The sequence below is a fragment of the Bos indicus genome, chromosome 17 (assembly GCF_029378745.1).
Source record: "Bos indicus isolate NIAB-ARS_2022 breed Sahiwal x Tharparkar chromosome 17, NIAB-ARS_B.indTharparkar_mat_pri_1.0, whole genome shotgun sequence".
Taxonomy (NCBI): domain Eukaryota; kingdom Metazoa; phylum Chordata; class Mammalia; order Artiodactyla; family Bovidae; genus Bos; species Bos indicus.
Window position 1 is genome coordinate 47271979 of NC_091776.1, and position 25685 is coordinate 47297663.

At 42.4% G+C, this 25685-nt stretch overlaps 1 protein-coding gene across 1 annotated transcript in view; it reads left to right on the forward strand.

The window, feature by feature from the left end:
• The first annotated feature begins 340 nt into the window (after positions 1-340).
• Positions 341-25685, forward strand: part of TMEM132D (transmembrane protein 132D) — an 884961-nt gene continuing 859616 nt past the window's right edge. The window contains exon 1 of the mRNA XM_070769354.1: positions 341-829. Within this exon, the coding sequence (XP_070625455.1) occupies positions 751-829 (79 nt within the window). The 5' untranslated portion in view covers positions 341-750. The remainder of the gene's footprint in view (positions 830-25685) is intronic.

Sequence of the window (25685 nt, forward strand, 5' to 3'; positions counted from 1 at the left end):
CTCGGCGGAGCGCGGCCGGTGCGCGGGCGGCGAGGTCCCAGGGCCCGCGGGTCCTCCTCCGCGCGCGGCTAGCGCGCCTCCCCCAGGCGGCGGGGGCAGCCCTGCGTCCTCGGAGTCGGCGGTGCGCGCCGCGCGCTTAGGTCCCCGCGAGCTTGATCCCGGGCGGGAGCCGGGCCGGGGCGGGCGGCACGGGGAGTGACTGCTCCCAGCCAAACTTTGGCGCCGGTGCGCGCCCCGGGGCGCGGCCGGGCGGGATGGGGACCAAGCGCCCAGGCGCCCCGCGCCGTTCCGGGCGCCGGGTCACCCGGCCGGGGGTCCTCGCGCCGCCTCCGCCCGCGCCCCGGGCGCCGCATCCCGGCCGCCCCGCCGCCCGTTAGCCTACCCGCGTTCCTGCGCTCCCGGAGGCGCCCTTTGGGGGCCACCTGGGAGCCAGTTCTCGCTGGGTAAACGGAAAGGAACAAATTCGTGTGGATGAAAATAAAAATATCCTGGTGGGGGTGAAAGGGAGGTGGGGTTTGTCTGCGCGCGCGTTGGACTCGGGAGAGCAACTCCGGAGCGGCGTGCGGTGTCGCCTCCCGGCCGGCCATGGACTGGCGGGAGGAAGGCGCAGGGCGCCGCGGCCGCTCGCGCCCCTAGCCCGGCGCTCCCTCGCCTTCCCGCCCCGCTCCGACCCTCGGGGAGCTTGGCGACCGTGTCTTCATCGCCCAGACGGCACCGTGGAGCCGAGGATCTGCGCTCCGGGTCTCCGGGATGTGCGCGTCTGCGATGGGGACGCTGTGGCACCGCTGGTCCCCCGTGCTCATCAGCCTGGCCGCCCTCTTCTCCAAAGGTGAGGAGACGCCGCCGCCGCCACCTGGGGCCCCGGGACGAACTTTGCTGGGAGTGAGTGTGTGGGAGGGTGTGCGTGGTTGGGGGTGGCCGGGAGAGTGGGTGTGGGTGTGCGTTGATGCGTGTGCACGCGCGCGCGTGCGGCAGCCAAGGTCCTCAGCGGCCCCTTTGCAGCAGGTGCCTCCCGGGAAGACTTGGGCGGGAGGCCCTGAGTGAGAATGCCAAGGGCGGCAAAATAGCCCGGTCCACCTGGCAGCCTCGGGGAGGGGGTCGCGTGGAGAACCTTGAAAGGAGACGTGGGCCCTGGGAAGGCTGAGGAGGATGTCCGAGGAAGGGATTGAAATGACCTCCTGAAAAGGTTCTGGAATTTGGACTTGACTTTTTCTGCTGGCAGGCACCCGTGAGGATATAATTCCAGAGCGCGCCTCTGTATGGGAATGCAGTTGAGTACATTCGTCGGCTGCGACGCCTATGAGATGGGTCCAGCTCTGGAGAGGTGGCCCTGAGTTTCTCTAAGAGAGGTTTTGGGGGCAGACTTCTCTTCCTTTGCCTTCTGTGGCTGTTTGTCCGAGGGCAGCATCCGTGAGGGTTGGGCGCAGAGTTTAAACCGTGCTTATCACCTGCGTTCCCCCAGCAGAGCCCCTAATTTGCAGCTGCCAGAAAAGCCGGGATTCCCCATCTGCTTCCCTTCTGTCAGCATCCCTCTCTGTCATTGGTACAGCAAGTTGGAATGCTCAGGACACGAATTCCTTGAAGGGAAATTATTTGATTCACACGTGAGGTTGTAGAAAGGATCAGCAGTTCTTCCTGCTTACTGATCAGGACTCTATCTGTGTGTGGTTCCTTCTCCCAAGAGCCTCTTTCCTACAGAGAGAGAGAGAGAGAGATTAGAAGAAACGTGGAGCTTTTTAGCAGTCTCCCATGTGTGTCCCTAAAACCCTGTAAACAGATTTTTGTTCTCCGGAGAAGATTTCCGAGATGAGATCGCTCTTAGAAACTTCAAAGCCAATTATCATGCACAGAGCCTTTTAATTACAGGAATTTTCTGTTCTCAGAGCCTTTCCGGCATCACTGAGGTTACATTGCTTTAGATCTGACAATAGCCGGCTTTTGTGCTGGTGTGATTTAGGACAGGGTGACCCGTGCCCACTCTGCTTGGCTGTCTTTTCAAGTGTGGTCTAAAGGGCTCATGTCTCCTAATTATGAGTTAGAGCAATTCTGAGGGCCAGAGCCTCGGGGGTTTTTGATGTGCACAAGAAGCAAGAAAAGGTTGATGAATTTGGTGAAGCCAACCCAGGCAAACGTGAGGTTAAAAAAACCTGAATCCACAGCAACAACAGCCCAGCAGACTTGCCTTTTGCTACAAGGCATGTTTTCTAGTGGTTGTCGCTTGATTTGATAGTAGGAATGGACTCCTGTGTTTTATGCTGCAGTAACAAGGTTTTACTAAGAAAGGTACAGAATTGCTTTGTAAATATGACCTAACTATTGTGTTTCCTTGGTTAGGTACATAGTTCTCTTACTGATCTCCTTATTAGACTGAGTAGGGTTGAAAAGAAATGTATTTCCCCTGATAGTCTTTTGAACTTTTTCAAGTGGAAACTCTGAAAATGTCCTTAAAATGAGAAACTCTGATGTGAAGGTCTTGGCTTGTGGAAAGATGCTATAAGCCCAGCCTATGGCATATTTTGAGTTCCACACCCCTAAAACCATTCTGTCCTATAAAATTTCCTGGTGCAGATAATAATGGTGTTTTAAATGCAGGGACAGTGCAGTTCTTTTTCCATTATGTTCAAGTCACTTTGCGCTCTCAGATCCTCTGACTCCCTGAAAGTTCTGAACCAGTTTGAAATCCAAGATGGACTATATTTCAGAGGATTTTGATTGGAAGAAAACATATGCATAGACACACACCCATCCAAAGTGCCCAGTTTATCTGGGTCCAATGGAAAGATGGAGATTGTTACCAAATACTAAATACTGCTTCAGTGTATTATTGTTTTTACTGCATTGCTCTAGTTCTTTCTAAAGATGAAGCTTTAAAGGAACAGATGTGCACATTTTAACAACAGGCTAAGATCTTTGAAATTCACATTTGTTTAAATTTTATGCACAGGAAGTGATTGGACATAGAGCAACCTCATAGATCTTTTGAAAATCAAATAAAAATAAAATTTCATTGCTTGCACTTCTATCCCTTGGGAACTGGGAACTCTACTATGACACAAAAAGTTTGATCAGCACTGTCGTCAGGCGGTCCCAGCCTTCACTGGAGAATGATCTTTATGTCAAGCCATCAGAGGGCTTGTGTCTTAAGTTTAGGATATTAACTTACTTAAAAACTTCATGCAGATTACAGCTATGCCAGCTTGCAAATGTGGTTTACTATGCTGCTATTGGCTTCGTGGAAGGGGGCAGGGCATGGAAAGGAAAGGGGCCCAAAGACAAATTAATGAGACTGTTAAGGCAAGTTCACCTGTCGGCCACATAGGCCAGACAAACTGAAACGTCAGAATTTGGAACAGAGAAAGGTTTATTGCAGGACCATGCAAGGAGACAGGTGGCTTATGCCCTAAAAAGCCTCGAGCTTCCTGAAGAGTTTTGGCAAAGCGTTTTTAAAAGCCAAGTAAGGGAGGTGGTGGGGGGGGGGGGGCGGGTCACAGGGTACCTGATCAGATGGTGCACAATTCTCTGGCTGATGATGAGGGAACAGGGCAGGGTTACAGGGGTTAATTTTATCTATCCTTAGGCTCCAAGGGTTGTGGGGCTATGTGCTCTCAGTCCTTAAGTAGTTAACATCTTCCATTTGGTGGTGGGGTTTCTTGTCTGCAAAACAACTCCGGAAATGTGCATCAAATACTATTATTTAGGTACTTAAGAGAGGAGCTAAAGCAAAGGATATGGGGAAAGGCCTGTCCCAGGAAGGTCCCAGGGGTTCCTTCTCTTACAAAACTGTGCATGTGTTAGTCGCTCAGTCATGTCTGACTCTTGGTGACCCCATAGACTGTAGCCCGCTGGGCTCCTCTGTCTATGGAATTCTCCAGGCAAGAATACTGGAGTGGGTTACCATTTCCTTCTCTAAAGGATCTTCCTGACCCAAGGATCGAACCCTGGTCCCCTGCATTACAGGCAGATTCTTTACCATCTGAGCTACCAGACTTACAAGACTAGTGACCGTCAAAGAGCTGGGAAGGCTTTCAATACAAAATCAGGAAGGTTGCAACATGTAGACTGCTTGTCATGACCCTGACCTGCATCCCCCAGAGTTGTGTTTTCTTGCAAATGCCAATAAGGAGCAGACACTCAGAGGCCTGGAATCCTGGGAGAGGAACTGCTGGGGTGATGGGGCACCATCTTCAGGCTGTGCCAGTCATGTGCTCCACCTGCATCCGGAGCAGTACAGCCAGCCTGCTGGGCAGTGGCATTGTGAGGTCACCTTCTGCAGAATGTTTCCACCTTGATCAGTTCAGTTCAGTTTAGTCGCTCAGTCATGTCCTACTCTTTGCGACCCCATGAACCACAGCACGCCAGGCCTCCATCCATCACCAACTGCCAGTTTACCCAAACTCCTGTCCATTGAGTCAGTGATGCCATCCAGCCATCTCATCCTCTATTGTCCCCTTCTCCTCCTGCCCTCAATCTTTCCCAGCATCAGGGTCTTTTCAAATGTGTAAGCTCTTCGCATCAGGTGGGCAAAGTATTGGAGTTTCAGTTTCAACATCAGTCCTTCCAGTGAACATCCAGGACTGAGCTTTCTTCTTAGGTCAGAACTGAAGTGTCTGGGTGGCCAAGCATCACCTCTTATTTAAGAATGTCCTCCCACATCCCATCCTTCTGGACTGGAAGGAGCTTCGGTTTCCAGTGACACTTTGGGCTATTGGGGAGGAAGGCATATTCCAGGAGGGAGCATTCTGGGGTGTGTGTGTATGTTTGAGAGAGAGACAGAGACAGAATAGACTTCACTGCTTACATTTAAACAGTGACAAAATTAAAAGGCTAAGAAATGGGGAGACCATGAAATTTCATTTTTCCTGAATTAAAAAGTTAAATGCTAAATATGATTTTATAAAAAATACTTAAATACATAGAAAGTTAGAATTCTAACTATTCAGATCTGCTTAATTTAGTTCAATTCTGAAAGCCAAGGGAAAATGAAAAACAAAAACTCCAAAAATACCCTATTGTAGAAGCTTACTTGTTGTTTGGTCGCTAAGTCCTGTCTGACTCTTTGAGACCCCATGGACTGTGGCATGCCTAGGCTTCCCAGCCCTTCAGTATCTCCCAGAGTTTGCTCAAACTCATGTCCATCGAGTCAGCGATGCCATCCAATCATCTCATCCTCTGTCGCCCCCTTCTCATCCTGCCTTCAGTCTTTCCCAGCATCAAGATCTTTTCCAATGAGTTGGCTGTTTGCATCAGGTGGCCAAAGTATTGGAGCTTCAGCTTCAACATCAGTCCTTCCAATGAATATTCAGGGTTGATTTCCTTTAGGATTGACTGGTTTGATATCCTTGCTGTCCAAGGGACCCTCAAGAACCTTCTCCAACACCACTGTTCAAAAGCATCAATTCTTTGGCGCTCAACCTTCTTTATGGTCCAACTCTTACACCCGTACATGATTACTAGAAAAACTATACCTTTGACGATATGGACTTTTGACTTTTACATTTTTACACTTCTGCACTTTACCCTTGACTTTTACATTTTTAAAATTCATCTAGCCATTTATCCATTGACCAATTTATTCAACCAGTCATCATCCATTATGTATTCATCCATATATCCCTCCATTTATCCATCCTTTCATCCATGTGCCCATCCATCCTTCTGTTCTTTCATCTATGTAGCCACCTATCCATCCTTAAGTCTAAAAAATTTGATAATTCAAAAAGTTTCAAAGAGCACAGAACCCTGCAGGAACTATTTGCCAGTGTTCTGAGGACACAGGATTAGGAAGGTGTAAAGTCATTGCTGGCCATTTCTCTAGCTTGTAAAGCGCACAAATCATCCACGATTTTAAGTTGTGAGCTCAAACCCCTCCTGTTCTGTGTTCAGGTCCCTCTTCCTTTCCTCTTCTGCTTTTCTTGGTTCCCTCTGCTTCCTTATTTTATCACAGTAGCTGCTTTTGGAGCACCAGTTGTATTATTACACACTTTATGCTGGCCGTAGGATTACAGCAGTGAGAAGAACCCACACAGATAAGGTTACTATCCTTCCAGAACTGGCAGTTCATAGAGGAGACAGAGAAAAGTGCTTAACTGTATAAAATTGTAAGGCTTCTCTGGTGTTCTAGTGGTTAATACTCTGCACTCCCAATCCTGGGGGCATGCGTTTGATCCCTGGTCTGGGACCTAAGATCTCCCATGCCACCTGGCACAGTCAAAAAAAAAGTAATTATACATTACATAAAAATGTTATATAAAGGAATGCCAGCTTTCAACTGTGATGTGCTAGAGGCACAGAGCAATCATCTCTGAGTACAGGTACGTTGGCCTTGAACTTAGCGCATCTGGGGAGTGGCTAAGTGTTAACAGAGCTGGTATATGAGAGGGAGGGTGCAGACACGTACGTGGACTCCAGAGGGCAGTGTGGCTGGGCAGAGCGAGCAGTGGGGCTTGTGGTACTGCATGAAGGGACAGGATCCTGTCACCCTGACCTGGAGACAGGCAGCAGTCAGATGGGGTGTGGAGGTATCCGTGGCATCCAACCCTAGTCTTCTGCATTGGCAAGTGAATTCTTGACTTCTGAACCACCCAGGTGATGCTAGTGGTAAAGAATCCACCCGCCAATGTAGGAGACATAAGAGGCGCGGGTTCTATCCCTTGGTTGGGAAGATCCCCTGGAGGAAGGCATGGCAGCACTCTCCAGTATTCTTGCCTGAAGAATCCCATGGACAGAGGAGCCTAGCGGGCTATAGTCCATGGGATGTGGAAGAGTCAGATATGACTGAAGTGACTTAGCATGCACTCATGAGTCACCAGGGAAAGCCCAGATGTCAGGTACAGACGGATTTTTCAAGGGTCTGTAAATTTCTTGTAGCTTCCTTAACATCTTACCACGAACAAGGTGACTTAAAACAATAGAACTTCATCCTAGCGTAGTTCTAGAGCCAGTAGTCCAAAATCAATGTCCCTGGGCCAAAATCAAGGTGTCGGCTAGAGGCTTTAGGGGAAAATCTTTTGGGTCCCGGTGACTGCCTGTAGTCCTTACTTTATGGCAGAATCACTGCAATTTTCAAGGTTGCTGTCTTCCCATCTCTGTCTGTTCCATTCTCAAACCTTCTCTTCTGTGTCAAACCTCCCATGCTTCCCCCTTACATAAAGATACAAGTGATTGGATTTAGGGACCACTGGGAATAATCCGGACTGTCTCCCATTCTACTGTAATCACATCTGCGAAGACCCCCTCCCTTCCCCCTTCCCCCTAAAAATAAGGGAACACTCACAGGTTCAAGGCATATAGATACCTTTTGGAGGGCACTTTTTACAGGGGTAACATTTTAAAACTATTTTCTGTCTCCTCTAAAGCTTTCATTACCTCTAGAAGCAACATCTATGTATTTTTCTATCTGCTTTCTCTCCAGTACTTAGTGTAGTACTTTGGACCCTGCAGGGGCACAATAAGTTTTTAAGTATCCTTAGGACTGTAAATTATTGTTAAAAGAAACTTTTTGCAACAGTAAAATTGTTTGATGCTGGTTTTGTTTTTTTCTCCAGTAATTCAAAGAGCCCCAGGACATACTTTGGTCGATAATAATAACAGCGAATTTTAAAGTAATTATTGCATGCCAGACACTGAGCTGAGTGATTGATGAAAATGGTTTTTGTGAATTCGCAGATAAACCCAGTAGGGTGGATTTTATTCGCCCCATTTTGTAGATGCAGAAATGGAGGCTCGGAGACGTAGCGTCCAAGATCTTAGAACTAAAGTAGCACAGTCTGAATTCTGATGCCCAAGCACCTCGCTGTTAGCTCTTTTACATCCTGCTCATGTTTGTGTATTACTTACAGTGAATCCCTTTGTCAGGCAAAAATTACGTCTGGTGCTGGACTTGATAAACTTTGTGTACAGAATGGTTTCCCTGGAATTTCAGCTCCAAGCCTTGGATGTGGTTGGCGCTCATTATTTGTTGCTGGAAATGAATAAATGAATATCCTGATTTTTTTTTTTTTTAAATTTTCTCAGTCTTCATTTTTCCAACAGCAATCGGGAAAGATAGCAAAAAAGGATTAAAACATAGATTTTTAAATATAATTGTATTTATTTACTTGGCTGTGCTAGGTCTCTGTTGCTGCTTCGGGCTACTCTCTGGTTGCAGTGCGTGGGCCTCTCACTGTGGTGGCTTCTATCGTAGTGGAGCGCGGGCTCTGGGCACAAGGGCTTCAGTGGTTGTGGCATGTGGCCGATAGAGCACGGGCTCAATAATTGCAGCTCATGGGCTTAGTTGCTCCGTGGCTTGTGGGATCTTCCCAGATCAGTGGTTGAACCCGTGTCTCCTGCACTGGCAAACTCGGATTCCTCTCTGCTGAGCTACCAGGAAGCCCCTAAAACATAGATTTTAATCCCAAGGCTGTCACAGGGGTGGAGGAGGTGATCTGATGATGAGTCATGGTGTGGTTGTCTCCGAGGCCAGGATGCTGATGCATCTTTGGTTGTGCTCCCTGAATCCCAGGATCCCATCATTCATTCATCACCTCAGCTAACATGCATGGGTCCTGGTGGAGGGGAGACTGACGTGACCTCTGTTCTAATAAGACTAAACCTCTGGGTAACTTAGGTGACTCTTTAATACCATTGTAAAAAAAGAGAAAGAAGCGTGTAGCATGAAGGCAGACAAATATTTTTCCTGTTTCCAAAAGGAGAATGTTAGGTTCTGTGAACATATGGATCGGCGAGTTTAACTTATGATGCCAGACCACAAGCTTGAATGAGTTATGGGGAGAATATTGTGCGGGTTCTGGCAGATGTGAGTGGTGATCACGGGAAACCAGCATGGATTTGTCATGACATGAGACCAGAGACTCCAGATATTTTGATATCACTTTTACCATTCATTTAAAAATCTGCTTTAAAAAAATCTATAGGAAGGATTAAGAGGAGCACCCAACAGCTTGAAACCAGGGTTGTATTCATTTCAGTGTCAGTTTTAAGGGTCCCTTTATTTATTAAAAAAAATTTTTTTTGGTCTTTTTAATTTTACTGTTTTTCAAGATTTGGCAACTTTGAAAATCTTATTTATTTAAAAAATTTAAATGTCAGGGTACTGATACGTTCTTAAAATCTTTATTATTTTTTATTGAAGTATAGTCGATTTACAGTGTAGTGCCAATCTCTGCTGTACAGCAAAGTGATTCAGTTATATCCGTATAGACACCCTTTTTTATATTCTTTTCCATTATGGTTTATCACAGGATATTGAATATAGTTCACTGGGCTATACAATAGAACCTTATTGTTTATCCACCCCACATATAATATCTTGCATTTGCTATTCTCAAACTCCCAGTCTTTAACTCCCCCTCCTCCCCTTGGCAACCACAAGTCTCTTCTCTATGTCAATACGTCTGTTTCTGTTTCATAGATAGGATCATTTGTGTCATATCTTAGATTCCGCATATAAGTAATATCATGTGATATTTGTCTCTCTCTTTCTGACTTACTTCATTTGTCTCTAGGTGCATCCATGTTGCTGCCAATGGCATTATCTCATTCTTTTTTGTGGCTGAGAAGGCGATGGCACCCCACTCCAGTACTCTTGCCTGGAGAATCCGGGGGTTGGGGGAGCCTGGTGGGCTGCCGTCTATGGGGTCGCACAGAGTCGGACACGACTGAAGTGACTTAGCAGTAGCAGCAGCAGCATTCCACTTGGAAAAGGCAATGGCACCCCACTCCAGTACTCTTGCCTGGAAAATCCCATGGACGGAGAAGCCTGGTAGGCTACAGTCTGTGGGGTCACAAAGAGTCGGACACGACTGAGCGACTTCCCTTACGCACCACGTCTTTCTCCATTCATCTGCTGATGGACATTTATGTTGTTTCCATGTCTTGGCTTTTATGAATAGTGCTGTTATGAACACAGGGTGCATGTATCTATTTGAATTATAATTTATCTGGATATATGCCCAGGAGTGGGACTGCTGGATCATATGGTAATTCTATTTTTAGTTTTCTGAGGAGCCTGCACACTTTTTTCCATAGTGGCTGCACCAACTTTCATTCATACCAACAGTGTAGGAGGGTTTCAAGGGTCCCTTTTATACAAATGTATCATCCAATATGTCTGTCCTGTTAACTCTCAGAAATTAAGAATCTACAGGAAAGGAAGGCCCTTGAACTCAAACAAATTTGTGAAATACATTCAAAAAGAGATTAAGCACATATTGTCATGACAGGACAGCAGTAACCAAGGTGAAAAATACATTTGAAAGAGTTGAAAGGGAATAAAACTTTTCTCCCTCTTTTTCTTAACCAAAGCCTAGAAATGAGACTGAGATATACATTTGAAAAGACAGGAATTCGCAAAGAATTTTTAGCCATTAGCGACATTAGTTATTTTCCTTGTGAGAAACATAAATTCTTATGTTTCAGGGAGAGATGCTGAGCAGACTCACTAAGTAAAGAAGGTGGCAATTAGATTCATTTTTGTTGTTTTTGCTTCTGTGTTTGGTCAGGAAAACAATGTTGGTAGGTTGTGGGGGATGCTTAAATTTTGATACAACTTGCTGAGGTTCTCAGATTCTGGACACAGAGACTTCCCTGGTGGTCCAGTGGCTAAGACGCCATGCTCCTAATGCAGGGGGCCTGGGTTCGATCCCTGGTTGGGGACCTAAGGTCCCACATGCCGTGGAGTGACTAAGGCCGAGTCCTTGCGCTGCAACAGTCCCAGGTGCTACAATTAAGACCTGATTCAGTCAAATAAATAAAATATATTAAAAAAAAATCTGTCTCCTTTTCAAGTTGCTTTTCTAAGAAATCCTTCTTAGGCCTTAGTACCAGGAAAAAAAAGGAAAAAAAGCTATGTTTATCCTGAGAGATAGTTTACACCTCATCCTAAGAACACCATGAATTTTCTAAGTGAATTTCCAATTTTCTGTCTTTGCTTGAACTCCTAGGAGTCTCGGAGCCAACTTCGCTATTTATAAGTCTAGGAACTTAAGAGACACATCTTGTGACTCAGCTCCAGCCTTGGCTTTATTTTATTTTCCTTATTCTGTCTCTCTTGTCTGCCTCCTTGCCTACTTTTTCTATCCCAGTGCATTTATTTTTTGTAAGCTACTTCAAAGTAATCCTGACACAAGGGAGAGGTAAAAATAAATAATCTCACTCCCTGAAGACGACTGCTGCAGCAGTTTGATGTCTTTCGTTTTGGTTGTTTCTCTATGAATTTTTGAAACAGTTGTGTTCACACGGTCTCTGGGACACATAATTGGTTTTTTACTTTCCTGAGTTCATATGTTTATGTAAGCATATTTCTCATGTTTTAAAGATGTATCACAAATATATTTTTAATGTCTTTGCTATAGCTTAAAATTTTCAACTCTTGCTACACAATTATATAATTTATGGGGTTTTTTTTTTTTGCTATTGTGAGGAAATCATTATCTTTGTGCATAATTTTTCCTTTGAGTTACTTTCTTAGAATCACAGTTAGTTAATGATGGAGCCAAAGAATATAGATAGAGATTTGCTGCCAAATTCTTTTCCAAAAGGGCTCACCTTTTTGTACAGGTGTTAATGATACCTGAAAGTGACCATCATGTTGAACCTTGTTGCCCTTAGTGATGGCACTATGGGTGTCTGCTGTACTCCCACAATCTTTGTAGACTGCCTTGGTGGCCCTGAAAAGTATTCAAAACATAGACAGAACTTATGGATGCCAGGGGGAAAGATGAGAGAAGGCATAGTTAGGGAGTTTGGGATGGACACGTACACACTGCTCTATTTAAAATGGATAGCCAATAGGGGCCTACTGTATAGCAGAGGGAACTCTGCCCAATGCTGTGTGGCAGCCTGGATGGGAGGGGAGTTTGGGGGAGAATGGATACATGGTTAGGTATGGCTGAGTCCTTTTGATGTCCACCTGAAATTATCACAACATTACGAATCAGCTATACCCCAATGTAACATAAAAAGATTTTTGTTGTTGTTTTAAAAAAGAGACGACATGGAGGGAGTCACATCAAGAACGTGGCTTCTATGGGTCTGAAGATGTTTTCCTTGAAGTGTGGTCGAGCCCCCTGAGATGCTTTGTGTCTAAGGGCTGCGGGGTTGCAGTGGATGAAGTCGCAGTCTGTGGCCAATGGGGAAGACGCAGAGTTGCGTACAGAGGGTTCTTCCTGGGATGCTTTGCTCAGAGGACCTCAGTCAACAGGTATCATGGAGGCAGACTGTGGCTTCAAGGTGACGAGGGAAAATGAAAATGCATTTAGAAATGGAGTAAGAAGGATTTGATTTAGTTACCTGGGAAGATGAAGCCCCTCTAGGACGAGCTGTTTGTGAATCACCATTATAGAACAGAAGCGAAACAGCAGGTGGACATTTAAACCCAGAATTCCTTGATTCTGTGATGTTGATAGAATTTGAAAGGTCCCCTGCTGCCTAAATACAGCAAAAAATATTCAAGTTCAGCCCCGAGATTGACCTAGTTCTCATATTTTGTCTCCAACTGGGACTGTCACTCGTACTGAGCACCAAGGGCTTTGAGTTATTTATCCAACAATTATTTTTTGAAGCCAAATTATAAACACAGCGAGACAGGCTCCAAATATATAGCAATGAATATGAAATCAACTCTGCCCTTAAAGTGGGGGAGACTGAGATGTGAACCCCTACCTGTCTGTAGTAAGCAGCTGAATGCAGATAAGGAAAAGTCATTGATAAGGTGAAGAAAAGAAGGAAAGCAGCCTTGGTTTCCCCTTAAAGACCTTTAGAGGTTTTTTTTTTTTTTTTTTTTTTTTTTGGCTGTGACATATGGCATGTGGAATCTTAGTTCCCTCACCAGGGATTAAACCCAGGCCTCCTGTAGGGGCAACGCAGAGTCTTAACCACTGGACCACAGGGGAAGTTCCTAGAGATCTTTTCTATGGGCTTTTCTGGTTCTCAGGAACCCAGAGATTCCTGCCAACCTTGCTATCAGGACTCCAGTCTCTTCAGTTCAGAAAGGCACAGCAGAAGGGATCTGCAATGAGTGTGAAATGTGCCAGTCTTCAGTATCTGCAGAAATTCTCATCTTGTTCAAATTGATTTTCATGACATTGGAAAAAGTCATGTTAAAGTATCTCAATTGTGTGCCTTTTCTCTTCCCAAGAGGACTATGGGAAGGAAACACAGACCTTAATGTGTGTTTCTCATGTTCATGGTCATGATGTTGGTGAACAGGTGCTCAGTGAATGGGCTGATTCAATTTTGATTTTTCTAAACAGGCTTCTAGGATTTGAAAGTATTCCTTGGGTTTCTTTGAACTGGAGGCTCTCAAGAGGAGATACTGTTTTATCCTCCCAAAGGCCTCTAGATTACTGTCTTCAGTCAGCCTTTAACAGATACTGTGAAGGGAGAAATCAAAGTGGGTCTTCAGCTGTGAGGATCCTTTTTTTGAAATAGGAAGCAAAGTGTAAGAGAATCCCCAAGAAGCCATGGGTTGGATGGGAGAATTCTGCTTGAGTGTGATTTATTTAAGGAAATACTGTGATGAATGAACTAGACATATTTTGGTTCCAGGTACAAAACAAAAATCTAAAATTGCCTGAGGAATACGTTAGTGAGGATGGGCTAGAATGATGGGTAGGCTATAATGAAATATATATATTGCATATATGTCAATATATTAGATACATACATTATACATACACACATCTATTACACATACTTATATTGATATATGAATAAATGTCCATGTCTCTGTGGCATAATTTGACAAAAATTTATTTCTTATTTGCTTAGAGTCCAGTCAGTCCTCTTTGACTTTGTGGTTATGCCATTTTGGACACACGGCAGCAGGGGATGAGAGAGCTAGGGGATTTTGTAGGATGCATTTAAGGTCCAGATTTGGAAATGGCTTCATTGCACTCACATCCCATTGATCAGCATTAGAAACAGAGCCTCCATCTAACCGCAGGGAGGACTGGGACTTGTCGAGAAGAATGTATATAGTTGTTCAACAGTAACAGTCTCTGCCTAAGGAAAAGAGAAATGAACTGATTCGCACAGCTGAAATCCCGGGCATCAGGCAAGGCTTGATCCAGGTGCTCACATGATGCCTGAAATCTCTTTGCTCTTCTTTAACTATATTCATTCTAGTCTAAGACACACTGCCCTTCATTTAAGCAAGATGCTCCACCAGCTCAGAATTACACCTTTTTTAACCCTAAATTTAGTAATTAGAGTGTTCTCTTAACACTTCCATCAAAGTTCTGGTCCTGACTGTTAAAGGCCCACATCACTCCATGAGCCTTCCTACATCAGTCACTGAGCACAGAAGGATGGGATAGAGCAGCCTGATTGGCTTACATTTAGCCAATAAGCTCCCCCTTTAGAGCCTGGAGGAGGAACCCACTGAGACCACCTGCTATGAAAATGAGGGGCAGGTTATGCAAAATGATTATTTTGCCAAATTGGGGAGATGGATGCTGGCTGGTTGATAGATAGCAGCATTCCACTGTTAGGATCATTTTCATTTTCCAACCTAATATGAAAATATTCACATGTTCTCTCCTTTGTTGTTGTTCAGTCATTAAGTCATGTTTGAGTCTTTGTACCTCCATGGGCTGCAGCCTGCCAGTCTTCCTTGTCCTTCCCCATCTCCCTGGAGTTTGCTCAAACTCATGTACATTGAGTCGGTGATGCTATCCAACCATCTCATCCTCTGCCACCCCCTTCTCCTGCCTTCAATCTTTCCCAGCTAATCTTTCCCAATCTAACGAGTTGGCTCTTTGCATCAGGTGGCCAAAGTATTAGAGCTTCAGCATTAATCCTTCCAGTGAACATTCATGGTTGAGTTCCTTTAGGATTGACTGGTTTGATCTCCTTAGAGTTCAAGGGACTCTTAAGAGTCTTCTCCAGCACCACAGTTCGAAGGCATCCATTCTCACACAGATGACAACTCCCAGTACAGAACTGTCCCCTCTCTGATAAGTTACTTTGTCCTTTGAATATTTGTTTAAATGTAATGTACGCTTTCGTTTCCAATGATTGCAATTTTTCAGAGTCCTTAATGAGATGTAAAAACTATGCACAGTGGAAATTACCATTGTGAATAAATATTTGCATTATGGGCTGTTAAAAGCAAGCATCAAAACACACAATTGCTTGTTTTACAAGCATTCAATATTTTGAAATGTGAGATCAGTGAAATGACTGAGAATTCTATTGAAAGGGAGAGAGAGCAGCTTAAATCATATTATTTACATTTTCAAAGGAGCAGCGCCAACAAAAGGAGGGAAAACAGTGATTTTGATGTACAGAAATGTAAAAGCAGCTCACCACTGAGTTCTGCCTTAGCCCTTTAAGTTCTGCGTATCTGGTTCCCATAAAGCTAGTGTTCTGCTTGATTTCCTTAATTAGGTAATACACATTAGGGAGTTGGGTTTTTGCCTGTACTTCAGATAAATGTAACCTTAAAACAAAGGGGGAAAACAGTTTCCAGGGCATTCTGGTATTACAGATAACCTAATATTTACATTTCGGAACAGACCAAAGCTTGCAGTGCACATTTGGGCCAAATGTCACCTTTTTACTATCCTAAAGTTATTTTCCTGGAATTGTTTTGGATGTGGTAAAGAGATGTTTAATAGGAAAAGGACATTATTACTATTCTTTTATGATTGAAATTTAAAAAGAAGGCCTCATGAATCTAAAGGATGCAAAACAAATAAAGCGATAGGGTGCCATAAGCCTTTAACTGGTAGGGAAGGAAAAGTGCTTTGTTTAAAACAATGCTGATTGAAATGCAGGTGATTTGCAATGTTGTGTTAGTTTCAGGTGTGCAGCAACGTGCTTCATGTATACATACATGTGTATGTATGTGTATACATGTTCCTTTTGCACATTCTCTTCCATTATAAGTTATTATAAGCTATTGAGTGTCTTTTTAAAAAGCCTTCAGATTTCCTCCTGTACTTGTATGTCAGAGGTGTGGCTTTTTTTTTTCTTCTAAACTTGTTTTTTTGTGTTGGAGTAGAAGAGTTGACTCATTGGAAAAGACCCTGATGCTGGGAGGGATTGGGGGCAGGAGGAGAAGGGGACGACAGAGGATGAGATGGCTGGATGGCATCACCGACTCGATGGACATGGGTTTGGGTGAACTCCGGGAGTTGGTGATGGACAGGGAGGCCTGGCGTGCTGCGATTCACGGGGTCACAAAGAGTCGGACACGACTGAGCGACTGAACTGAACTGATAGCCAATGAACAATGCTGTGATGGTTTCAGGTGGAGAGCAAAGGAACTCAGCCATACACGTACATGCATCCTTTCTCCCCCAAACTCTCCTCCCGTCCAGACTGCTCCATTACATTGAGCAGAGTTCCTTGTTGCTATACAGTAGGTCCCTGCTGGTTATCCATTTTAAATATAGCAGTGTGTGTAAGTGTCCATCCCAAACTCCCTAACTGTCCCTTCCCTCCATCCTGGCAACCTTAAGTTCCATCTCTAAATCCGTGAGTCTGTTTCTATTTTGTAAATAAGTTCATTTGTGTCTTTTTTTTTTAGACTCCACATATGATCAGTCTCATACAATATTTCTCCTTTATCTGACTTACTTCACTCATTGTGATAATCTCTAGGTAGAGGTGTGCCTTTTGATTGACAGATAAGTGCGGTGGTACATGTGGCCTGCAAATACATTATATATGGCTTTTGCGGTGAATATTTTGAGATAGATTTTCATCAAGTGTGGATTTTCCGGTTTCTTTTCAATGGTGAGCAGCCCTGATATTTCTGCATGTCAACAGTGGTTCCAAGCTGGGCATCCGCTATTCCAACCAGTTGCTCTGCCCTGGGTGCATCTTAGTACATATCTCTTTTCCTAGTTACATTATCCCTGGACTTGAACTACTAGAGAACTGATACCCTGGGTTTGGGTGTCTGTCAAAAGTGGGGAAATGAACTCTGGATGGGAATCCCTCTATTTGTTGAATCCACAGAGCTTCACTCATTTATATTATTTTGCTGGGCTCTGGAGATGTGTGAATTGACAGTCCCTGCTGGATCATATTTACCTTAATTTCCAGGAATTGTTTGATTTTGTGTTCTGCTTTGTTTTTACATTGTTTATTTACTGGAGCAGTGCCCTTGACATATATCCTAATATATGCATGGAGGGGTCATGCAAAGACCTTCCAAGGGGTATGTAAGTGGAGATATTTTAAAGGAGATGTATTTACAAATGCTCAACTTCTGTATGTATTCACTCTTAAACTTGACATCCGTATATTAATTTGCAGTTACACTGTTCATCTTCTCTCTCCCTTCCTCTGTCTCTCTCTCCTGCACTGTCACACACACACACACACTTACACATGCACACACAGAACTTCTTTGATTTTACAATAAAAACTTAACCTCTCATCCATCTAATGTCTTACTATGATGCATTTCTCCCAGGTGTTAAAACCTCCTCAGTACCCCCAGCAAAATTAGTAATTAGTTTAACCAGTGCAGCATAATACTCCCCCCACATAGCTGATTGAGAGGTATATTTACAAGAAGAGAATTAGTTTTTATTTAAAAAAGTTATTTATCAAAATGTGTAATATTTGAGTATTATATACTCAAATATAATACTTATGTTGTATCATAATCATGATTGTAACAAACTTGATGAAGTTTGTGAAAACTGAGAATTTTACAGTCTTAAGAAGAAATGAAAAAGCTTAAGTTCAGTATCCACAACTATGTTTTTATTGTAAGAATGTATTAGAGGTGATGGGTATACATTACTTTCAAGATTAAAAGTATATTACATTCGGATATTTCCATGTCTTGGCTATCGTAAATAGTGCTGCAGTGAATATTGGGGTGCATATATCTTTTCAATTATAATTTTCTCTAGATATATGCCCAGGAGCAGTATTGCAGGATCCCACAGTAGCTCTGTTTTTAGTTTTTAAGGATACCTCCATACTGTTCTCCACAGTGGCTGTGCCAGTTTACATTCCTACCAACACTGTATGGGGATTCCTTTTTCTCCACGTCTTCTCCAGCATTGTTGTTTGTAGACTTTCTGATGGTGTGAGGTGGTACCTCGCTGTAGTTTGGATTTGCATTTCTCTAATTGTTAGCGATGTTGAGCATATTTGCATGTACCTTTTGGCCCTCTGTATGTCTTCTTTGGACAAATGTTATTTGGATCTTCTACCCACTTTTTTATTAGGTTGGTTGGATTTTTTAAAAATACTGAGCTGTATAAGCTGTTTGAACATTATATTTTGAACATTAATACCTTGGTAGCATCATTTAAAGAACTTATATACAAAACAGAAATAAAGCCCACAGACATAAAAACAAACTTATGGTTACCAAAGGGGAATTGAGGGGGTGGGGAATAAATTAGGAGTTTCGGATTAACAGATACACACTGCTGCTGCTGCTGCTGCTGCTAAGTCACTTCAGTCGTGTCCGACTCTGTGCGACCCTAAAGACGGCAGCCCACCAGGCTCCCCCGTTCCTGGGATTCAAAAACACTGGAGTGGGCCGCCATTGCCTTCTCCAATGCATGAAAGTGGAAAGTGAAAGTGAAGTTGCTCAGTCGTGTCCGACTCTTAGCGACCACATGGAACGCAGCCTACCAGACTCCTCCATCCATGGGATTTTCCAGGCAAGAGTACTGGAGTGGGGTGCCATTGCCTTCTCTGTAACAGATACACACTACTGTGTATAAAATAGATGATCAAGAGGGACCTACCATATAGCACAGGAAAGTATACTCAATATTTTGTAATAACCTATAAGGGAAAAGATTCTGAAAAATATATTTATTAACATTATATATATATATATATATATATATGAGTCACTTTCCTGTGCACCTGAAACTAACATAACATTGTAAATCCACTGTAATTGAATTAAAAAAGATATATTACATTAGGATTAAATTCTGTAAAGGAATCAGAATGGAAATGTGAGTTTAGGGGGAAAAGGAGCAGTGTAACATTTTGATTGTTAATGAAGATTTTTTAAAGATTTTATAAATGGATGGTGGTGGGTGTGGAGTCATTCTGTTATTTATATTCCAATAGATGCATTTAAAAGAGTGATGTAACAGTTTCATTTTAAATGTCAAGATTTACAATACACTGCGAAGTTTATCCTTAGCAACTATTGAAACTCTGATGAAAACTATTAGAAATCAGTTTTTAAATATACCAGTGTGAGCTTAGTTGCTCAGTCGTGTCCGACTCTTTGCAACCCCATGGACTGTAGCACGCCAGACTCCTCTGTCGATGGGGATTCTCCAGGCAAGAATGCTGGAGTGGGTTGCCATTCCCCTCTCTAAAATGTACCAGTGACTACATAGTTTTAGAAGTTTTCTCCCAGGAGAGAGAGGAACAATCCTCTTGGAAGACCATTCGCTTTTGAATAGTAGTTCTCAGCCTGGATTACACATTACAGTTGCCTCTCAACCTTTTCAACACTGTTGGCTGAGGAAACCAGAATATCTTTGGGTCACATTCAAGTGTTGGGAGTTTTGAGAAATCAAGGCTGAGAACCATGAAACAAAACCATCAAGAGAAAGTCATCTGTCCATGCAGAGAAGAGGTAAACAGATTCTGAAATCTGGCTGCACTGAAATCTCCTGAGAAGAGATGTAGAGTGGGTGTCAGCTTATATGAGGCCAGTTTGCATGGCATACAGTTCACCTCTTTGTACAGTTTTGTAAATGTTGACAAATGCATATAGTCTTGTAGCCATTGCCACAGTTAAGGTAGTGAAGATGCAGAACATTTCCATCACCACCCACCCACCCCGTTTTCTCCTACCCCTTTAGCTTGTCCCTCTCTCCACCTTCATCCCCTAGCAATGAAGATCTGTTTCCTGTCCATAAAATTTTGCTTTTTCCAGAATGGTATATACATGGTACCCTACCTTATGTAACTTTCTGAGTTAGACTTACTTCACTTAGTTCAGTGCATTTCGTATTCTTCCAGGTTGTTGGGTATGTTACCAAGTCCAAGCTCCTATTGCTCACCACAGGGTGAGATGATAAATTGAGAGGAAGTAAGGTATAGTGACTTTATTCAGAAAGTCAGGAAATCCAAAACACTGTGTTCCAAAGAGCCAGCTTACCAAGACAGAATTCAGATCTCTTCTCTTTTTGAGTGATGTACTTGAGTTAACATTATATTTAATTAAAAATATTTATTTATTTGGCTATGTCAGGTCTTAGTTGTAGCACATAGGATCTAGTTCCCTGACCAGGAATTGAACCTGGGCCCCCTGCTTTGGCAATGTGGAGGCTTAGCCACAACCACCAGGGAAGCCCTCAGACTTCTTTTTAAATAATTTTTAAAAAATTTAAATTTAAAAGTTTTTTCATAAAATAAATCTTGATAAACTATTTTATTAAAGTATAATTGCTATACAATATTAGATGTTATAGGTATAGAGTATTATGGTTCAAAATTTTTGAAGGTTATACTCCATTTATAGTTATTACAAAATGTTGGTTATATTATTTTTTTTCCCTCTAGCTTATTTTATACCTAATAGTTTGTACCTTCCACTCCTCCACCTTTGCGTTCCCCCCCCACCCCGTTCCCTGTCCCCACTGGTAACCACTAGTTTGTTCTCTTTATTTATGAGTTTGCTTCTTTTTTGTTATATCCTCTGGTTTATTGTATTTTTAAGATTCCACATATAACTGCTGTCATATGGTATTTGTCTTCCTCTGTCTGACTTATTTCACTTAGCACAATGCCCTCCAAATCTGTCTGCCATTTCCTTCTCCGTGAAGTCCATCTGCTGCTGCTGCTGCTGCTAAGTCACTTCAGTCGTGTCCGACTCTGTGCGACCCCATAGATGGCAGCCCACCAGGCTCCCCTGTCCCTGGGATTCTCCAGGCAAGAACACTGGAGTGGGTTGCCATTTCCTTCTCCAATGCAGGAAAGTGAAAAGTGAAAGTGAAGTCGCTCAGTCGTGTCCGACTCTTAGCGACCCCATGGACTACAGCCCACCAGGCTCCTCCGTCCATGGGACTTTCCAGGCAAGAGCACTGGAGTGGGTGCCATCGCCTTCTCCGACAAAGTCCATCTACGTTGTTGCAAATGGCAAACTTTCATTCTTTTTTTGTGGATGAGTATTGTATATATTTAGGGCTTCCCTGGTGACTCAGTGGTAAAGAATCAGCTTCCCAAGGCAGGAGATAGCGGGTTTGATCCTTGGGTCGGGAATATCCCTTGGAGAAGGAACTGGCAACCCACTCCAGTATTCTTGCCTGGGAAATCCCATGGACTGAGGAGCCTGGCGGGCTATGAGGTCACAAGAGTCAGACATGACTTAGTGACTAAACAACAACAACTGTATATATACTATATCATCTTTATTCATTCAGCTGTTGATGGACACTTAGGTTGCTTTCTTATCTTGGCAATTGTAAATAATGTTGCTTTGAACATTAGTGTATCTTTTCAAGTTAGTGTTTTTGGGTTTTTTTCAGATACATACCCAGGGCTAGAATTGCTGGATCTCTTTTTAATACTCTAGATTTTTGAGAAACCTCCATATTCTTTTCCACAGTTCAGTTCAGTTCAGTTCAGTCACTCAGTCATGTCCATCTCTTTGCGACCCTATGAACTGCAGCAATCCAGGCCTCCTTGTCCATCACCAACTCCCAGAGTTCACCCAAACGCATGTCCATCGAGTCGGTGATGCCATCCAGCCATCTCATCCTCTGTCGTCCCCTTCTGCTCTTGCCCCCAGTCGCTCCCATCATCAGTGTCTTTTCCAATGACTCAACTGTTCCCATGAGGTGGCCAAAATATTGGAGTTTCAGCTTTAGCATCAGACCTTCCAATGAACACCCAGGGCTGATCTCCTTTAGAATGGACTGGTTGGATCTCCTTGCGGTCCAAGGGACTCTCAAGAGTCTTCTCCAATACCACAGTTCAAAAGCATCAATTCTTTAGTGCTCAGCTTTCTTCACAGTCCAACTCTCACATCCATACATGACCAGTGGAAAAACCATAGCCTTGACTAGACGGACCTTTGTTGGCAAAGTAATGTCTCTGCTTTTGAATATGCTATCTAAGCTGGTCATAACTTTCCTTCCAAGGAGTGAGCATCTTTTAATTTCATGGCTGCAATCTCCATCTGCAGTGATTTTGGACCCCCCAAAAATAAAGTCTAACACTGTTTCCACTGTTTCCCCATCTATTTCCCATGAAGTGATGGGACCAGATGTAGCTGCATCAATTTAAATTCCCACAGATAGTGTACTGCTGCTGCTGCTGCTGCTGCTGCTAAGTCGCTTCAGTTGTGTCCGACTCTGTGCGACCCCATAGACAGCAACCCACCAGGCTCCCCCGTCCCTGGGATTCTCCAGGCAAGAACACTGGAGTGGGTTGCCATTTCTCTATATGCATGTAAAAGGTTATACCTTTAAAGGTCAAGCCTGGGAGGCAAAGACTTGAGAAAGGGTTATTATGTATATTTCAGGCACTGATTGACAAGACAGAGGGTGCAGAACCAGCATGACTAAGCCAGAGTAACGAGCACAAAAGTAAGAATAGGTCCAATATGGAGGCAGGTTTGTTCCTCTCTGTTACAGATGTGTCAGGAGTTCATTTCTGCTAAGTAGTATGCCATGGCACAGGTGTACCAGAGTTAGTTTATCTGTTCTCCAGGGCACAGATGCCCAAGTGGCTAATAGTTTTGGCTATCATGGATAAAGCCACTCTTAAGCGCTTGTGGACAAGTTCTGGTGTCAATTTATGTTTTCATTTCTCTGTGGGTAAATATCTGGGGATGAGATTACTGGGTAAATGTGGAACCTGCATGTTTGACATTCTATGATAGTGCCAGGCTGTTTTGCAGAATGGTTGAACCATTTGGCATTTACACCAGAGCTGTGTAAGGTTCCAGCTGTTCTTCATCCTTGCCAACATGTGATGTTTTCACCTTGCGATTCAATTTTAGCTACTGTAATACACGTGTAATCGTATCTCTTGGTAATTTAAATTTTCATTTCCTTAATCACTAATGATGTTGAGCAGTTTTTAGTGGCTTATTTGCCGTCTGTATATCTTTTTTTTTTTTCTTTATAAAGTATCTGATCTAATCATTTCTGTTTTGAAATGGGCAACTAATTTGGGTTATCTTATTCAGTCTTGAGAATTGTCTGTATATCTTGAATATAAATCTCTTATATATGTGGTTTGAAAATATTGTTCTTAGTCTGTAACATGTCATTTCTTTTAACAGATGTTTGGCAGAGTAGACTTTAAAACAGTTTTTTATTAAAAATTTTTTTAGTGTTTTTAAGTGTTTGGCTGAGTCCCATGGCATTTGGGGTCTTAGTTACCTGACCAGGACTAGAACCCATACCCCCTGTATTGGAAGTGTGGAGAATTAAACAGTAGACTGCCAGCGAAGTCCCCCGACTTTTTATTTTGATGAAGACTAATTTACTTTTTTTTAAATGGAATTGGTTTTGTCATCATATCTTAGGTATCTTTGCCCAAAGAAAGGTCACAAAGCTTTCCTCTTGTTTAATATTCTAATAAATTTAATAGTTTTAGGTTTTACACTGAGGGCTATGATTCTTTTGGGTTAATTTTTGTATATGGTACAATGTATGGGTTGTGTTTTCTCTTTTTACATATGAATGTACCAATTGATCCAGCATATTTTATTGTTAAAGACTGTTACTGCTGTCTTAAATTGGCTTCATATATTTTTGTTAAGATCATTTAACTATGTATGGTAGGCATATTCTGGAGTCTGTCTTGTTGCTCTGATTTATGTGTCTATCCTTTCACCAGTACCAGTCTGTCTTGATGATTATTCTTTATAATAAATCTTGAAATAAGGTAATGGGGATCATCTAACTTTGTGCTTTTTTTTAAAAATCGTGTTGACTATTCTAGTCTCTTTGCAATTTGCAATATAAATTTTGGAACTAGCTTCTTGATTTCTGAAAAAAGATCCTGGTGGGATTTTGATTGGGATTGCACTGAATGTGCAGAAAACACACCTTCATAATAATGAGAACATTCATTTTAATAGTAATGAACTCTCTAATGCATGAACATGGTATAGCTAACAATTTATTTATGCTTTCTTTGATTTTTTATCATCACTCTTTTATAGTTTCCAGCATACAGATACCACACAAAAGTTTTAGATTTATGCCAAAGTGTTCCAGGGTTTGGGATACTATTCATGAATAGAATAGTATTCTTTTTAAAACTTAAACATATGACTTTTATTGCAAACATACAGAATAAAATTGGTTTTCATATGTTGACCTTACATCCTAAAACTACTTATTTCATTCATTTAATAACTTTTTTTGGTAGACTTTTGGGAACATTTTATGAACAGTCAAGTCATTTGTGAATATAGTTTTTATTGCCCACTTTTCAGTCTATATACCTTCCCTTCCCTTGCCTTCCCTTTGCACCAGCTAGAACTGCCAGTATGATGTTTGTTGAAAAAAAACTCCACAACATAAGGGTTGCAGATTCAGTTTTATTTGGGACAAAATGAGTCCTGCAGTGTGGGAGACAGCATTTCAAATAGCTTTGAGAAACTGCTCTGAGGAGGTAAGGGAAGGACCTAGCATATGTAAGAGTTTTGCAGCAGAGGGCAGGTAGTCAGTAATGTCTAAATATTGTTGTTAAAGAAAACCAGATATCTCAAGTTAAGGAATTTAGGGCTTTTCTATGTATGGTAAGATGCAAGGGTCTGGGTTCACTGAAATCTTTCCTCAGCTATCTGGAGACTGTGTTTTCACATCCTGAGTTTCCTCGGGGCTCGCCAGCTCACCATCCATAGTGGCTGCAATTGCTGATGACAGTAACATCCTTTGTTTACAGATACGGCAGGAAATATTCTATTTCTCGCGTTGAATAAAAGTGGTGAGAGTTTTCGTCCTTATCTTTTCCCAGTCTTAGGAGAAAGACAGTCAGTCTTACACCACTATCTATGATGTTGGAGGTTTTTTTTAGATGAATATATATGTTATGAAATATGTAATTTCACAAAATACTGAGATGAACTTCTGCTCTCTTCCTAATTTGTTGAGAGATTTTATCATAAACGGATGTTGAACTTTGTCCAATCCTTTTATTGCATCACTTGCCACAAGCTGATTTTATTTTTTAGTCTGCTGATACTGTGGATTACATTGCTTTTTCAAATATCAAATCACCCTGTATTCCTTGTACCAACCCAATTTAGTCATGGTATAATTTTTAATGCATTGCTGTATTTCTTTGGCTGATATTTTGTTTGGGGCTTTTGTGTCTGAGTTATTTTCTGTACTTTTCTCTTAAGTACTGTTTTGTCTAGTTTCTGTATCGGGATAATACCAGTTTTATAAAAGGAAGTGTGGAGCATTCCCTCCTGTTTTGTTTTCTGGAGGAGATTGTATAAATTCAGTGCTACTATTTCTTTAAATGTTTGGTTTAAATTTTCTGATGAAACTGCTTGTGCTTAGCGATTTTTTTAAAGAAGCTTTTAAATTGCAGATTCAATATAATAGTGTTAAAACTGCTCAGATTATCTTATTGAGTGAGTTTTGGTAGTTGTGTTTTTTTACAAATGGGTCTGGTTTATCTAAATTGTTGAATTTGTGGAAGTAATGTTCACAGTGTTGCTTTACTAGCCTTTTTCATGCCTTGCGATTTGTAGTGATGCCATT